Below are 15,234 nucleotides of genomic sequence, written 5' to 3' on the forward strand. Positions count from 1 at the left end.
AACCATGGGTTGATTTTTGTTGTATTGTGCATGAAATTGCGCACATTTCCATATATAAAACTTTATGTAACGGCAAATTTAAAAGGTGCAAACATTAGGACAATCGCACGAAAAAATTTATCGGAAGAGTTATCGCACGAACGTGAGGAAAAAGTGTTTTCATAAATTAACCCATAAATCGAAATATTGTGCTAGAGACGTCCAATTTGTTGCAAAATGAAGGCAAATGATTGAATATTATAATATAAGAATTTTAGCTTAAAATTGCGTTTCTCGACCATTCTGTAGAGTCAAAGTTGACCGAAGGTTGAAATTTTTGCACTTATCGTTATTTATATGAAAATATTTCAAAACTGATAAAAGCTACAATCATGAGTATTTTTTGTTGTATTGTAGATGAAATTGCGCACATTTTCATATATACTTCATGTAAAGGATAATTTAAAATGGTGCAAAAATTATGTCAAAGTGACGAAATAATTTCCGAGATGTGTCACTGATACTTTTTAGTGCGATAAGAAAGAAATTCGCGCTTGCGCGCCTGCGTAGCGATTGTAAACAAAACAACGCCTTGATCCGTGAACTCCCAGCATACCCCAAGGCGCGTGATACAAAAGTTTTCGGCTGGGAGGCCTATAAGTATTTTTCCGCGAATTTTTAAAAAACTTTTTTGAGCCGACGTATGATACGTCCAATCGGCATACGGGAGACATTTTGACACGACGTTTAATACGTCCAATCGGCGTAAGAAGGTTAACACTTTTGGCCCGATCTTTCTTTGCGAACGTCTCCCCTGAAACTGTGGGGGTCGTCATCTCGACGAAAATAGTATCTCTCACCGTTTCCTTTTGGAAAAGAGACTTTGGAGTCGGAATGACGTCCTGACATAACCTACACCAAAATGTGTGTTGCACACGCCGTCTTTGGGTATTCGTCGTCTATCATATACACGAGCCTATCCTTATGCAAAATTATGAGAGCTACTTCAAGGAATCAGATTCACAAATCTACCTATCTACCCTCCTGAAGGAACGTAAACAAACTCGGCTTTTGAAAGATAGGCGATGACTGGTATACCATCTTGATATGACCTGTGAGTACTCGGTAGCTATAATGTTATGCAATGGAATCCTTGAGAATAATTAAATTTGATGTAATTAGACTGTTTTTTAAGAGAGCGGAGGTCGTAGTGCGCATGCGCTCTCCTCCCTCTGAAATTTATTTAGTGGTTGCCATGGAACAGTACGTCTATGTAGAATAGAAAGTGGTACACAGCTCTCAAGTGTATAATGGCAGCAACTACCACGGAATGTTTGAGTGAGGCAACTCCTGATGTTGACAGCCTTTTATTCTCTATGTGGACTGCAAGAAATATACAATGTGGGAAGATGTTATCAAAGGAAAAGATGCCATTTCTCATATTGTTGGTGAGAGACCCGTCAGAAGTCGTAATGACAACCGGATTACTCACAAACTTCAGGATGTTCTTGATTTGTTAAAGAAATGTGATGAAAACAAGATTAGAATTCCGAATTTGTTGCCAAAATAATTTCAATAGTATTATTATGCCATCAACGTCATCTGGATTTGACATTGTCTCACAGTGTCCAGCTGCAGGCTCAGTTATGGAGGAGTTATATGAGTTCCATTTGACAACGTCGTGTGTGTGTGAGAGAGAGAGAGAGAGAGAGAGAGAGAGAGAGAGAGAGAGAGAGTGTAATTTGCTGTATGGATAGTTAATGACTGAATTGGTTGTTGATGGGTTCGGGGCTGTCTGCTGGTGCTTGTTGATTTTTAGAGTTCTGTGTTTTTAGTGTTTTTCAGTCAGTCCTTTGGTGAGAGCTGGTGACAGTTTAGTAGTGTTGGAGGAATCTATTGAAGGCATTGGAAATTGGGTTGAGTTTTTGTGTTTTGTTTTGTTGTTGTTTAAATTTTGCTAAGTTTGATATTGGTTGCTTAGGAGTTGATGTGCTGTGAGGTTTTGTTGAGTTGTATGTGAGTTCCTGTGTTGTTATGCGTGAGGTTGTGGTTATGTTCCTTGGTTGTTTGCATGTTGTTAGGTTGTGGTTGTGTTCCTTGGTTGTTTGCTGTGTTGTTAGGTTGTGGTTGTGTTCCTTGATTGTTGTTGAGTTGTGGGGTTGTGGCTTTGGGTGTTGTGTTGTTGGTGTGGTTGTGTTCTTTTTTGTTGTTGTGTTGTTGTGGTTCTGGGTTGTGGTTGGTATCTCTGTGACCTCGACCAGTGGACAGCACAAGATAGCCCAGAGTATCTGGATTGGTGGAATTGGTAAGTACATGTGTTTGTGTTTTTTTTTTTTTTTTTTCTTGTTCTGTGTGTAGGTATAGTTCTATTGTCCTGCTGTATTCTGAAGTGTAAAGTAGAAAGTGTGACTGGGGTGAGTGGGCAGCTGGACTGATTAGGTATAAGTGGGGGGGGATTCTGCAGCTTGTTTTGAGCTTGTGATTCCGCCACAGGGACTGTTGGTGCGGCAGCTGCAGGGCAATGGGGTATTGAATTGTGTGATTGGTGGAGAAAGTGAGGATGGAAGGGTTGAAGGAGATAGAGAGGCTGAAGGAGGAGCTGAGGTTGGCGAGGGAAGCTAAGGGAAGGTTGGAAGTGGAGAATGAGAGGTTGAGGGTAGAGTGTGAGGAGCAGAAGAGGGAGGTAGAGGAAATGAGACGAATGCTAAGGAGTGCAAAAGTGGAAATGAAAGAAGAGGTGAAAGGAGCGGAAGAAGAGAATGGTGGGAAAATGGATGAAAAATTGGGGGTAATGATGAATGCAGTGCAAGAGATGATGCAGGAAATGATGAAGGGATTCATGGGAGAGGGAGCTGTAGGAGGTAGGCCTATTGGGTCTTGTGACGGGCTAGGAGTGGTAAAGAAAGTGAAAGACCGAGTGGATGGAAGTACGAGGTGACGAAGGTGATTCGGTTGCGATAGGTAAGGGTAAGAAGGGGAAGACACAGGATAAGGATAAACCTGAGGACAAGAATAAGAAAGTGGCTGACGAAAAGAAGACTAAGGGAAAGAAGGTTAGTAAAGGTGATGGACAGGATGGGACTAGGTCAGAATAAACTGGGGAAAGGGCTGAGAGTGATCTGGATAGCGGTGAGTGGAAACAGGTAGGTAGAAAGAAGAAGGGTAAGAACGAGTGTAGTCAGGGGTATGGACGTGAGTATGGAAGTGGATTCGCTGTATTCGGAAGAGGGAAAGAGGGGTCAGAATGGAAATAGCGGAAATGAGAGTGAGAGTGAGCGGGAAGTACGAAAGGCAGTGATATGAGAGAGGTAACCCGATGTGCACAATACGAGGAATATGGTAGTAGGGACATAGGGGAATTTTTAAACAATATGAGAGGTATTGTGAGGCTAAGTATGGGGATAACAAGAGAGTCTGGGCAAGGGAGTTAGGTAGCTTTTTGTCGGGATTTTTGTTGAGTATGTATGGGGTAGTGATAGTGTAGGGATAGGGAATGTGCCATATGAGAGTGTAAAAGTTAAGATTGTAGAACAGGCAAAGAGGATAAAGAGTAGCGTTAGATAAGGAGAAAGCAAGATTTGAAGAGGCAAGAATGAATGTTGGTGAGTCGTTGTCGATGTATGTCTGTAGGTTAGAAACATTAGCCAGGAAAAAGTTCGGGGACGAAGGGATAAATGAGTGTAAGCAGTTAGTGCGAAAGTTGTTGGCGACGTTTACCAGAGTGTATATAAGTTTATAAATTCTGAAACGTAAGGAGAAAATGCGATGGACGAATGAAAGGTTAACATGGAATGACATTTTAGAAATAAAAGAGGATTACGAGTTAGATAGGTGTATGAAAGAGAGTAGAAGTGTTAGTGTTAGGACTGAAGTAGCTGAGGTTATACCAGAATTTAAAAGCTATAGGGAGGCAGTTTTTGGAAGGCCCAAGGCGAATGGCAGAACGAGTGGTAGATAGGAGCGTTAGGGAAAGTAACGTGAGTGTAGTTAGCCCTAAAAGAGATAGGAGTGCGATGTTGGAAGAGTAGGGTCAGTTAGTCGTGAGCGAGGAGATCAGTGTTATAGACGTGGTAAGCCAGGACACAAGAAGAATGAATGTCGGTGAGCTATTGGAGCGTTGCTTCGGGTGTGGGCAAAAAGGGTATCTGGTGAGTGAGTGTAAGAAAGATAGGGATATTAAATGTTATAGGTGTGGACAGGCAGGGCACATCGCTAGTGGATGTCGGGGTACTTGTATGAACATAGTTTTGCGGCAACTGTGGGAGGAACGGGCATTATGCTAGGATGTGTAAAGAACAGCGTGCGAAGTGTGTTGAATGTGGAATGGAAGGTCATGTGGTGAGTTGTGTGTAGGCGAAAGAGGATGAGTCAGGTTGGGAATTCAGGAAACTAGGTGCTAAGGGGATTCAGTTGTTGGTGGGTCCTCTAGTATGCAACAGTATGTTCAGGAGAATGCGATGAGTAAGTGGTTGAGGGTGAATAAATGTGAGCCGAGTGTCAGTGAGCAGATGGGTCTGGAAGAGCGCAGTTAGTGTTGGTTGAGTATGGAAGAAAGCGGAAGAAGGTAAGGAAAGGGAAAGGACGGGAATGACAGGGAAGAAACGTGAACTGAATGATAGAGGGGCTAGTGTTAGGGTAAAAATGGTGGATAAGGCATGTAATACGGACTACTTTGAGGGAGGGAAGGAATGATACATATAACATGTGTGGGTTTGAATTGTCAGGGTTTAGTGAAGTTTCACCGGGAAGGGAATCAGGTGGTAAGGATGTAGTTGGCAGTATGAATGATCTCTTCGTTGGGAGTTTTGGCAGGAGTGTAAATGAGGCAAGTGATTTGGTGGCAGAGTTACGAGAGATGTTCGGACAAGAGTTGGAAGGGGTAGATGAGATAGTGAATGAGATTTGGGTAGTGAGGGAGACAGTAAATGTCTGATGGTAGTCTGACTGGAAGTGGTCTGAAAGAAGTTGGTGGCGGTGTAATTGAGTGTGTGTATGAGAACCCTCAAACAAGATCCAGGGAACCTGCGTTCTGAGCATCCGTGGGTGTTGCGGAAGGGTATTTAGTGTGGGTGTTGTGAGTGAAAGGAGATGTTGTCAAATGTAACAGGGGAGGAAATATGGGAGTTATGGAGGTTCCATTTGACAATGTCTGTGAGAGAGAGAGAGAGAGAGAGATGAGAGGAGAGAGAGAGAGACGAGAGAGAGAGAGAGAGAGAGAGAGAGAGAGAGAGAGAGAAGGTTGTAATGCTGTATGGATAGTTAATGACTGAATTGTTGTTGGTGGGTTCTGGGCTGTCTGCTGGTGCTGTTGATTGTTAGAGTTCTGTGTTTTTAGTGGTTTTTCAGTCAGTCTTTGGTGAGAGCTGGTGACAGTTAGTAGTGTTGGAGGACTCTATTGAAGGCATTGGAAATTGGTTGAGTTTTGTGTTTCGTTTTGTTGTTGTTTAAGTTTTGCTAAGTTTGATATTGGTGCTTAGGAGTTGTTGTGCTGTGAGGTTTTTGTTGAGTTGTATGTGAGTTCCTGTGTTGTTATGTGTGAGGTTGTGGTTATGTTCCTTGGTCGTTTGCATTGTTGTTAGGTTGTGGTTGTGTTCCTTGGTTGTTTGCTGTGTTGTTAGGTTGTGGTTGTGTCCTTGTTTGTTGTTGAGTTGTGGGGTTGTGGTCGTTTGTGTAGTTGGGTTGTTGTTGTGTTCCTGTTTTGTTGTTGTTCTTTTTTGTTGTTGTGTTGTTTTGGTTGTGAGTTGTGGTTCTGGGTTGTGGTTGGTATCTCTGTGACCTCGACCAGTGGTACAGCACAAGATAGCCCAGAGTATCTGGATTAGTGGAGTTGGTAAGTACATGTGTTTTGAGTGTGTTTTTTTTTTTTTTTTTTTTTTTTTTTTCTCGTGTGTAGGTATAGTTCAATTGTCCTGCTGTATTCTGAGTGTAAAGTAGAAAGTGTGACTGGGTGAGTTGGGCAGCTGGACTGATTAGGTATATGTGGGGGGATTCTGCAGCTTGTTTTTGAGCTTCTGATTCCGCCACACAAGTCAGGAGGGAACTCCTCTGAAGAAGAAGGAAACTGAAAGCTTAAAGGAATGCCACAATGTTGAAGAGGTGAATAATCAAGACAGACATATCATCCAAGAAGATTTATTGTTTATTTGTATGGTGTTTGTACGTTACATGGAGCCAGTGGTTATTCAGCAATGAGACCGACGGCTTTACGTGACTTCCGAACCATGTCGAGAGTGAACTTTTTTCACCAGAAAACACCATCTCTGACCCTCAATGGGAATAATCGAGAATCGAACTCGCGGCAACGGAGGTGGCAGGCCAACACTAAGCCGACCACGCCACTGAGGCGCTTAGAAGATTCAGTGACTATAAAGGAAGAATTAAGAAAAATGAACCATACGTTTATTGGAGAAGTTAGGAGGAATAGTTTAGTTCTAGATTAGTCAAGCAACCGGTTTGCAGACAGTCCATTAATCTCCCTAGTGTAAAAGAGAGTTTCTTCACACTGCGAAAGGACGAGGACTTCCTTTGAAGTAGCAAATGGACATGCAGACCCTTGTGCACCTCCAGCTTCGCAGGGCTACTGGTTTGTGTAAATCGTCTAAGGCCGGGGTATTCACGCACAGGTTTACCTGTCAGTCTTTCTGTCACTTCTCTTAACTGATGTTAAAACATGTGGGCGGCAGTTTGTGGGCGGATTCAGTCCGCTCACACCAGAACTGATTGCAACTGATGGAATTACCTGCAGTTCTTTCGGAGTTTTTTCATAACATGCTTAGTATTTACAACAGTAGTATAGCAATAGACATACTCTACTTAGATTTCCAAAAGGCCTTTGACAAAGTTCCGCACAAAAAACTAATGGCAAAAGTTTGAGCTTTAGGAATTGTAACAGAAATAGCAGGCTGGATCGAAGACTGTCTAACTTATAGAAAACAGAGTTTTAATAAATGGTGAAATCCGAATGGGCAGATGTGACAAGCGGAGTTCCGCAGGGTCCTGTCCTTGGCCCTCTCTTGTTTTTGCTTTACATTAATGACATTGATGTAGGCTTAACTAGGATAGACAAATTTGCAGATGACACCAAATTAGGTGTAAATGCAGCACACCAAGATACAGTGGAAAGTTTAAGAATTGATCTAAAGAAAACAATTAAATTGTTTGATAATACAAAGCAGTTTTTAAACAATATTTTTCAGCTTTCCAATATTTGTGTATGGTACTAAACGAAAGCATAGTGCTGTTCGCTTCGGGAAATTCGCCACCTAAGGCATCTCGTTGGTACACATTTACTAACCGTATAATCTACAGTAAACGCCGGGTATCTTACTCAAAACTAGTTAAGATTCTAAAATTCTTTTTATGGTAAAAAAACAAAAACAAAAAACAAAACCTAAGTTACGGAACTCTTGTGCTCTCACTTACCCAAGTCGAGCAGAGCAGCTGGAAGAACGACTCGGTACGTCAGCCGAGCCAGATGGAGTTGTTGAGAATCGTGGACGTGTTCATCTCTAGACACAACGAAGGACAGCTGTCGAAAAAGTAAGCAGCGGTAAAACTTGGTGATCATACCATATTTGTAAAGCAAGATAAAAGTAACAGCGGAATAAAAGGCAGTCAATGAATCTGACATGTTATGGAATGAAAAGAAAAGCAACAATTAATCTAACAAGTCCAATTTGGTTTCAAGGTTAGCGAGAGCAACGAAGCTTAAGCTTTTGCTTCGACTGTATTGCGGTCGCGAAAGCAGCGTTACCAACTCTCAACTCTAATGTAATTACAAAAGCTTACACTAAAAACCGAATCATTTAGAGAAAAAAATCAATCTAAACATACATAATAGTGTTTCCATTTGAAAATGATTCAGGAGAACTAGAGAAACAAAATCACGAAAGTTGAATCTTCAGACATCCCTCATTCTTTCTGGATGTGGAAAATCGGCTCGATTTCAGCATTACGAAAAAGTTCTTTTTATCTTCATTACTTACAGACAGCTTTGCAATTAATGCAGGATTACAGTATACAGTGATTCTACATGCCACAGTTTTTTCAAACGGTAAAAGTCATGCCACAATCCTATACACGTTCTTAGGTCGTTCCTTCAAGCTTCGGAGGTTAACATTTCATAACCAAATGGTACAAGATGAACATGGGGAAGTTGGATTGAAAGCAACCCTATAAATGTAAGATTACTAACCAGGTGGATTGAAAGCAACCCTATAAATGTGAGCTTACTAACCAGGTGGATTGAAAGCAACCCTATAAATGTGAGCTTACTAACCAGGTGGATTGAAAGCAACCCTGATAAATGTGAGGCTTACTAACCAGGTAGATTTAAAGCAACCCTATAAATGTGAGCCTTACTAATCAGGTGGATTGAAAGCAACCCTATAAATGTGAGACTCCTAACCTCCAAAGATCATTATCTTCATGAGATTTACTTTTGTTTATGATTTTACATAATCCCCAACAGCTTATATTAATCGCGCAGCAAAGTTGGATACAAATTCGTCACTATCTAGGAAAGATCCACACACAAACACACACTGGTAATGAGGTACTTAACACTCACAATTCCCGTTACGTGTAAGTTACTCCTAGGGTAAAGTAGACTGGAAATTAAATTATACAGTGAATGGCTTAATATCTGTTAATGTAAAAAAATCTATGCGGATACAGAAATTTTTCGGTGAATATATTGTGAATATAAAAAAGGCTAACTAACAAAAAAATCATAATTTGCCACGTGTTTTTACGAACCTTCTCACTCAGCTTATAGTTGAGATGGCTTGATATTGGTTCCTGTACACTTGAATGCAACAGGCATATGTGCAGCAGAGTCCATATCAACTAATACCACTTGTGATGGCAGCTCACTGGTCAGAAGTCACAGTAGCCTATATCGTTGTCCCGAAACCATGTAGCTGTTTCAATCATGCTGGTGGTGAACCTCTGATCTATTATATTGCTGAATGGGATCCTAATTTGATTGCCCGACGGGCAAAACTGAATGCATATTAAAAGGTATTTATGTCTTCATATTTGAGAATATGAAAAAATACCAGTATGTGATGGAAATTTAAAATTAGCCACATATTGCCAACTCACTAATCAACACTCAGGTGGAGGTGAGTTATAATAGATTCTAAGTACAAAACCTGAAATCGTGAGGCATATTATGATATCAAATAATCTCTCTCTTGATGACTTAGTGGTCAAAAGTCACTATACATCATTGTATATATAAATATATATATATATATATATATATATATATATATAGATATATATATATATATATATATATATATATATAATGTGAGGATTTATGTATGGATGTACTATGCATTTAAAACCGAATCCTCTATTCATGAAAACGAATGAACATTGGTTCTCTTTTCACACTCAGGGTGAAGAGTGCACAAGAGCGTATGGGGTAAAACTAGCTGTGAGCCTATTCTTTTTCTATCTTTTTTTTTCTGTACAGAGTCCCTCTGGGGATTATAAACACCACCGCATCCCTTGGAGAAGCTACAAGGTCGACCAGCCTCATATGAAAATTAAGTTATTCCAAAGAGATATATAAATCCCTTAGGAACTACAATGTGGGTCACAGGCCACTACTGTATGTAGGCATTTGAAGGTCCATCACAATCCTGGTGCCATCTACCAGTACTAAGTGGATGCCTATGACCAAAAGTTTACCTATCAGACTCTACTGGATTATGCTGATAATGGAATTCTCCCTACCCTCAAGGAACCAACAGGATACTCACAGCATCATCTTTAGGAACGAAACAGAAGAGCGCCACCTGAACTTGTCAACCCAACTACCGACATTACCCCCAAGATCAGCACCTCAGACCAGATACCACATGCATCATGCCCCTGCAGAGATCCATGACGATGACCTGGACGGTGACATGGGAGCAGAAGGCACATGTGTCTTGCCGTTCAGACTACTGGAATGACTGACTGACTGACTTCTAGAATTTAGCCAAACATCCTAAGCACTAGAGCAACTAAGGTCACTTAGTGCTTAGATTATAAGATTATGAATTAATTTACCTATAATTCATGGAAAACTGCAACATAAAGATATGTATCAGCCTTTGCTAAAATCAAATCAAATGATGGAAATTTAGTTAAATGGTTAAACTAAAAATAAAGGTTTAGTTTCTTTAAAAACAATAATTTATCTATGACTGTAAGTACCAAGTACCTCATCCAGGGACCTGCTTAAGTAAGGTAGTAGCTCCTCTCTCTTGGGAAAACATTGGCCAGTTAACTAGGCAGTGCCTTACAGTTGAAAATTCTCGATAGGAGCCGCAGACTAGGGCCTGTCTCCTTCCCAACTTGGCATTAAATGCCTTGATTAGCATATACACAGCCTTGTTAAAATAATGCCAACCTGGGTGATCTGAAGACTGCCATCTCTTAATGGAAAGTCAAGTTGGCATTCATATTCTCTCTTATGTTATTCTAGCTAGCTTGCCACTGGATCATTTGTTTAAATCAAAGTGCGGAGGGTTTATGAGTGACGGATCCTGTAACTCTGTTGCCTTATGTGCTCTCTCATTTCAAACTATGCCCACATGAAGGGGTACCCAACAAAAGCCAACCCTGTTACACTCATGCAAGTACAGGAGGCCAGCCAATCCGCACTTCTTGTACTGGGTGGTGAAAAGGCATCAATTGTTTAAATTAGGATAAAACATCACTTCAGTCAGAATACATAATATAACTTCCACCAAACTTTCCTATATCAAAAAACATATTCAATGGCTTCAAGCTTGGGCATGCCTATGATTCAGCTGTGATTATGGAGCAGAAAGGTGGTCATTTCTTTTTTATCACAGTGTATCCCACTCCAATTGCACAGACAACTCCATCTTCTGAGTTAGAGCCATTTATTTATATATTACAGGCGGTCCCAGGTTACGACGGGGGTTCCGTTCTTGAGACGCGTCGTAAGCCGGAACATCGCCAAAAAATCCTAAGAAACCTTACTTTTAATGCTTTGGGTGCTTGATAAAACTATGTAAACTGCATTCTTATGGCATTTTTCCTAAAAAAACTTCAAATATTGATTATTTTGCATTTGGTGTCATATTTCATCTCCCAGATGAGCGTTGTAGGCGTCATAACCCTGGAACATGCGTCGTAACCCTGGAAATAACGTCTATTGACAAGCGTTGTAACCTCGGAACATCGTAAGCCGACACCGTCGTAACCCGGGACTGCCTGTATATGCCTGCTTGGTGGAGGGAATGTTGGAGAAATTAACTTTGAATGACTTTATTGGACTATGTTTCTTCCTCTCATGACAGTGCATATTTCAACAGGTGATTTGCACCATAGTGAAGGTTTGGGGTATGCAACCTGAGCTATTGGTGTCATCAATAGCCAGAAGCTATACTATCTTTTTCAGGTCTTACCTCCAGAGATTTGGGTGTGCTCCCTGAACTACTGGGTTTTCACATACTTATAATTTGGATTGTTCTTAGAATTTTGAAGGATTTGCAGATGTACCTTTAATTTAATTTTTCCCTGTGGGACTGAAAGAGAAGGATCAGCCCAGGTCAACAAGTATCCTGGCCAAAGAGGAAGTGCAGTGTACCCCTGTACATATATTCCTATGTTTTTGTCCTATATCTAGTTTTTAAAAAGTTTGTTTTACAGGCAGATCCATAAATTTGTCGTACATAATCCAAACTGCTTTGAGATTACGATAAAGCCTGAGTAGAGTTTTTGGTCTGCAGTTCAATCAAATTAAATCCTCCATCGACCCCTTCATTGCAAGAGTAGTCACATTTAACGAAATACGGCAAGAACTCCGTACAGTTGAAAAAATTTTCTTGGTACAAAATTTTTATCAGTTTTTCCTTACTGGCTATCTGGGGCTCAAGGAACTCACTGCTCTGTCTGTTTTTCTTCTACTATCGGACACCTGAGGGATAAGAGGGGTTTCAATCCTACCAATTAAACTTTTCATTTTACCTGATCACTTTTTCAGTTGCATACAATTCATCAAAGTCCTTTTTACTCATGCCCATTTCATTACTTCCAATTCTTCGAATAACTCTTACATAAGACTTGGAGTAGCAATTGAGCCTGAAAGTGAACATGCAATTATTCTACGAGATTTACCTCAGTCTTGCATCATCATACGTAGTACCTAACAGGGAGGTATTCTGTGGTGAAAAATTTTTATTTATGCAAGAGAATGACCTGTTTTGAAAGTACTTTTGTAAAATGGGTGTATTTGACAATAAAATTTTCTGCATTACAACAAATGGTTAAATCTGAAATTTTGGCATACAGATAACATCAAATAATCAACCTATTTCTTCACTGAGTGTGAGCACTACTGGGAATAAATCTCCCTTGCGTGCTGTGTTCTCCTCAGTGCTTTAACCTTTTCTTTATAGTATGTTCATCTTGTTCTGAGGAAGCTTTGGTTTGCCTATTTGTTCGTCACTGATATAGTAATAATAATAATAATAATAATATGTAAGACTGATTTAGAACTATCGGTAATAAAACTGCAATAAAGAGCAACCTGTACCACAGAGTAAACACCTACCCTATAGCTGTCTCTAATGTGAGGTGGTATGAGAATGGAGTTGGAGAGCCAATTACGCCCTTTGTGGCCGCTCTGGCGCCACAAGGCCCATCTTCTTAGGCCGACATCAGCATCGTCGTTGTCAACCATCTCCACGCTGAGTAATAAAAAAAAAATATAACCAATGTTACTTGATAGGATGGAAAATTTTGCCCAGCAGTTATCCAAGAATTTCGAAATACAGCAGAGTCTTGGTTTATGTCTGAAATCCATTCCTACAGCAAGGACATAACCGAATTTTGTCCATAAGTCAGTTTAAGCAGACATAATGACATGAATCAGTAAAAATAAAAAAAGTGTATAAAGGTGAAAACAATTCCTAAGAACATACATACAAAACAAGGGTAAATATTCTTACATTTACTGTTCACTAAATAAACAATTCCTTATCTTTACTCCAGTGGTTGGCTTCAATGCTGGCCATTGCAAAGGGGGGTGAGACAAGCTTGGCTCAGCTACTGGGTGGAGGAAGGTGCTGACAATACTAGGGCAGGTGAGTCTGCAGAAAAAGAATCTGCAGAAGGTGCTGGAAATTCAGTGGCTGCTTTCTCATCGCCACTAGCAGCTTCTCCTTGCACCTTAAGGTTATGCAAATTTGCACGGGCCTTAAACTGCAAGATACAAAACCTTTGCAAGTCCAAACTCTTCACTTTCACTCCCTTCCCCCTTTTCTCTTTTCAAGGTGTCAAACAAACTTTTAGCCTTCTGAATCAAGATTAGGCTAACTGGAATATGCCGTTGATGCTCGTCTTCCAGCCAAGCTCTAATAAATAATCATTCCATCTCAATAATGAGACCACTATGCCGCTTCGTAATAACAGTTGATTTCATAGGAGAAGATCCTTTCACATGTTCAAGGATGCGCTTTTCATCTTTGATGATAGTCAATTCGGTTTCACAACTGCACATCGCAGTATGGCTGATGTTAGACATTGTTGAGCCCTTTTCGAGTCATTTTATTACGTCAACTTTCACTTTCACGGGGATAGCTTTCCTTTTCTTTGTAGCACTGCCACCAGAAGAGTTTGCCGTAGGCTTGGGAGCCATAATGCAATAAAAAAAAATGACCAAAAAAGCAACTCAGGCGAGAGAGGAAATGAAGCACAATAATTCAAGATGGTGTATAGCGAGTGAGTGACTGACGTCGTCTTCCCCGTATTTTGTCACGAGACAACGTTATTTGTTTGTTCTGCATGCAAACTAGTTCTGTGAGACGTAACCATGAAATGACATAGGTCGAGTGCAGCATAAACCAAGACCCTTCTGTATAAGACTATTTTTCATACATTAACAGTTTTCCATCCAAAAATAGAGATAACATAAGATTCCTTGATTCAGAAGTTTAAGTGTACATTCTGACATGGACTGGCCTAGGCTGCTCCTTATCTACAGAGTAAATTTGCTAAATTCCGAAAGTGTCATGAAGGTAATATGAGAATTTATGCCTTTTTTGAAAGGAGACCCATTGTTCTGCATTTGAGGGAAACGTTGTTCTACAGTTAAACAATAATACAGAAACACCAAAAATGGAGCTGAACACTTGGCTTAGGCATAGGCTAAGTTTAAGTTTACATTGGGACACATGGACAGATTACTTATAGGATAATTTCTAAAAAAAATACAATGTAACAACACTGACATACCTAACCTACACATACTTAGATCAGAAAGAGTGGGTTAAACACCCAGCAACGCCCAAGTAACACTAAACATGGAAACAAACATGTGGCCTAAGCCTAGGCTTAGTTTACATTTGGATATAGTGGGTAGCCCAGGCTTTTGCTTACCTGTGAGAACAATTCCCTAAGAAATGCTACCTGCCTGCATTTACCCATACCATTCTTACATTTGCCTTAACCTATGTATTTGAACTTAGAATGTTATTGGGAGGCTTCAATATCTTTTTCCAGAGGAGAAACTGGATGTGGGCATACAGTGGTGACAGCACACATGAACATGTGGAAATGCATTTCTGAAATTAGGTATTTTTGACAGAAGTGATATGACAAACATTTGTTGAACACTTCCTCTCGTGTTCTGTGTTTTAACACATTTGACCTAGCATCCCTCCAGCTATGTTTGATTTTCTGTGTTGATGCACCGGTTTCAGGGTACACAATGTTTTGTGAGTGGTTCACAGTTTCATGCAAATACCCCTCTAATTCTAATTAGGAGTATGCACCCTAAGAGTCACTCATTATCGTTCCTAGCAATATTCACTTGCATAATTAGGTGACTAAACATTTTTTTTAACTCAAGCTTGAATCCCTTGGTCTAACTAGACTTCCCTTTAGCTAAACTAATCTCTGATGTCACAGCCTAATTTGGCTATGGATCTTTATCCCCCTAGAACTCCCCATGTAATTCGTGACCTCTTACTCTGCATTCAAGCCCAAAAAGGCCTTTGGAGATTTGGTACCAGTATTAGCCTTTTATACCCACTATTAATTTTTAACAAAAAGAGAAATAAGAGAAATAGGAAAGGGCATGAGTTGTAGAAGCTAGCAAGAAAAATAAGGGCAGGGCTTGAATTGGAAATTAAGCTTCTCTCTCTCTCTCTCTCTCTCTCTCTCTCTCTCTCTCTCTCTCTCTCTCTCATGACATATTAAACGATACTATGAAAAGAAACTTCA

The 15,234-nt window shown here is 40.3% G+C and overlaps 1 protein-coding gene across 1 annotated transcript in view; it reads right to left on the reverse strand.

Annotated features, from left to right (window-relative positions):
- The window catches only part of LOC135206465 (uncharacterized), a 43,486-nt gene extending 30,789 nt beyond the window's left edge, over window positions 1-12,697 (reverse strand). Inside the window, exons 1-2 of the mRNA XM_064237840.1 lie at window positions 12,563-12,697; window positions 7,402-7,507 (exon numbers count right to left, since the gene is read on the reverse strand). Coding sequence (XP_064093910.1) covers window positions 7,402-7,507; window positions 12,563-12,691 — 235 coding nt within the window. The 5' untranslated portion in view covers window positions 12,692-12,697. The remainder of the gene's footprint in view (window positions 1-7,401; window positions 7,508-12,562) is intronic.
- Window positions 12,698-15,234: the final 2,537 nt, after the last annotated feature.

Source organism: Macrobrachium nipponense, chromosome 31 (assembly GCF_015104395.2).
Source record: "Macrobrachium nipponense isolate FS-2020 chromosome 31, ASM1510439v2, whole genome shotgun sequence".
Taxonomy (NCBI): Eukaryota; Metazoa; Arthropoda; class Malacostraca; order Decapoda; family Palaemonidae; genus Macrobrachium; species Macrobrachium nipponense.